The sequence below is a fragment of the Lycium barbarum genome, chromosome 9 (genome assembly GCF_019175385.1).
Source record: "Lycium barbarum isolate Lr01 chromosome 9, ASM1917538v2, whole genome shotgun sequence".
In the NCBI taxonomy this organism is placed as follows: Eukaryota; Viridiplantae; Streptophyta; class Magnoliopsida; order Solanales; family Solanaceae; genus Lycium; species Lycium barbarum.
In genome coordinates, this window is record NC_083345.1 from 54,973,432 (window position 1) to 54,976,270 (window position 2,839).

At 43.9% G+C, this 2,839-nt stretch overlaps 1 protein-coding gene across 1 annotated transcript; it reads left to right on the plus strand.

The window, feature by feature from the left end:
• Positions 1–298: 298 nt before the first annotated feature.
• LOC132611934 (uncharacterized) lies at positions 299–2,613 on the plus strand. The gene is made up of 4 exons (XM_060326289.1): positions 299–1,082; positions 1,218–1,558; positions 1,696–1,848; positions 1,939–2,613. Exons 1-4 carry the CDS (start codon positions 299–301, stop codon positions 2,611–2,613), a joined length of 1,953 nt encoding a protein of 650 aa, XP_060182272.1.
• Positions 2,614–2,839: the final 226 nt, after the last annotated feature.

A 2,839-nucleotide genomic window follows, 5' to 3' on the forward strand; every position in this document is an offset into this window, starting at 1 on the left:
AGTTATAAAAGAACCAACACTTTTATTCTTCACTTGCATAGATAGTAAGCAATAGTTTATTTTCGTGAAATATTGGTCATAAGTCTCTGTGGGTTCGACATCTGATTTTATATAATCACTCTATTACTTGGACGACCACGTACACTTGCGTGTGCATTTGGACGCAACAAGTTTTTGGCGCCGTTGCCGGGGACTTAGAAATCAATTATTTTTGCCATAATAAATTTTATTGCTTCATTTTATCCAAGTGTTAACCTCTTGATCTTAGCTATTACTTGATTGCAGGTACTTTACTCGAATGCGAAGGACTGCGAGTCAAAACAATCTTGAGGAATTCGATCCTGAGCCTGAACGTACTTTCAATCGGCACAGGAGAGATTTGAATTTATTGCAGAACCCGCAGGCTGTCGCAGAATTACTTGTGGTCATGGCTAATAATCTACCGGCGAAAGTGAGAGAGGTTGTAGTGCCTCGTGTGGCGGATGTCACTTCAAGCATTGTCAAGCCCACCATCGAAGGGCATTTTGAGTTGAAGCATCCTATGATTCAACTACTTCACTCTCGTGGGCAATTCATGGGAATGTCACATGAGGATCCTCAGCATCACATCCATACTTTTCTGCAGATTGTCGATACTTTTGCTACTGGAAGGGTCACTAAAGAATATGAGCGACTAACACTGTTCCCCTTCTCTCTATTGGGGAATGAAAGTAACTGCTTATTAGCAGAGCCCGCCAATTCTATCACTACGTGGGATGACTTGGCGACGAAATTCTTGACAAGGTTCTTTCCACCAGCAAAGACTGCTCGCCTCCGAAGGGAGATCATGTCATTCAGGCAGAAAAATGGAGAAAATTTGTATCAAGCCTGGGAGAGGTTTAAGGGTATTCTTAGAGATTGTCTGCACCACCATCAGACGAATGAAGTTCTGGCACACACATTTATTGAGAGTCTGGATACCCAACATAAGTCATCACTAGACACTGCTGCAGGAGGGCAGTCTCTTGATCTAAGCTATGAAGAACTATTCACATTATTAAACAGGTTTACTCAGAGCACTCCAGACTGGCGGGATGATGCAGGTAGCAGTTCAGTTAGGAAAGCACCGGGCATCTTTGAAGTAGATAATTTTACAACATTATCAGCACATATTGATGCCATGCGCAACGAACTCAGGAAGTTAGCTGCGTCACAAGCGCCACCATAGGTGCATGCAGTGCAGCAAGCCATAACGTTTTGTGATGTCTGCGGAGAGGGTCACAACAGTGATGAATGCCCTGCAAATCCCGCATCCATATACTTTGTGGGTAATGCAGGAAAGGAGCAAGGAAACAACACTCAATACGGAAATTCCTACAACCCAAATTGGAGGAACGACCCGAATTTCAGGTGGAGTGACAACTCAGGTAATCAGAAGCAGAACTATCAGTTAGCACCTGCTCCTCAAGCTCCCACAAACAGTATCGAAGAGATGATGAAAAAGATGATGGGTGACATGCAGAAGATGATGATAGACCAGCAGAAGTTGATAGCAGATAATCAGAATAGCGATTTGGCTGTGCGGAATTTAGAGAGGTAGATGGACAGATAGTCGGTGCACAAAATACTAGACCACCTGGAGGACTTCCAAGTGACACATATGTGAATCCCAAGCCTTGCAATGCTGTAACTCTGTGAAATGGGTGAGAACTAGAGGAAGTGACTTCAAAGAAAACTGGTCGAGTAGAGGCTGAAAAAGAGAAGATTGCCACAGAAACAAGTGAAAAAAAGAAGGCAGTCGAGGCACCAGTGGCAAAGCAGCCACATGCCGTGGTTGCAAAGCCACCGCCTCCATTCCCTCAACGTCTGGTAAGATAGAAAGAAAAGGCTACTTATAAGAAGTTTCTTGATTTGCTTAAGCAGGTACACGTGAACGTCCCCTTGGTCGATATGCTGTAGGGTATTCCAAAGTATGCTAAGTACATCAAAGATATTGTTGCAAACAAGAGCCGTTTCACAGAGTATGCCACGGTTGCACTTACTGAGGAGTGCACTTCTCGTATTCAGAACAAGTTTCCCACAAAATTGAAGAATCCCAGAAGTTTCACTATTGAGATTTCTATTAGGACACAGGTTGTTGCTCGAGCACTTTGTTACCTAGGTGCAAGTATAAATCTGATGCCTTCGTCTATCTTCCGGAAGCTAGGTTTGGGAGTGCCCAGACCAACCACTATAGTTCTTCAGCTGGCAGACAGATCGTTAGCAAGACCCGAAGGCATTATTGAAGATGTATTGGTACAAGTAGGGTCGTTGATAATTCCTGCTGACTTTATGATATTGGATTTCGAGCCAGAGCCGGAAGTCCCATTTATTTTAGGGCGTCCGTTCTTAGCCACAGGGAGATCACTTATTGATGTAGCTGCTGGGCAGCTTACCATGCGAGTACATGATAAAGTAGAGGTCTTCAATGTATACCAAGCTCTGAAGATGCCTGCAATCTATAAGGAGTTGTCCGCCATTACTGTTCTGAATGATGATACACGAAGGCTACTCATCACTTCTCATGATCCATTGGAGAAAGCCTTGGTGGGTGATGATATTTTTGGTGACACGGCGGTGTTTGAGATAGTGTAGATTCTGGATATGGCGAGTATTTATATTCGGGCAGGCGAGTTTGAGCACTTAGACAGGACAATAGGAGTAACTCCGAAGTTATCAATTGAAAAGCCTCCGACGTTGGAATTGAAGCCCCTGCGCGCTCATCTTAAATATGCATTCTTAGGTGAGGGGGATACCTTGCCGGTGATATTGGCAGCAGAGTTGACCACCGAAGAGGTTAATATTTGTCTCAAAGTATTGA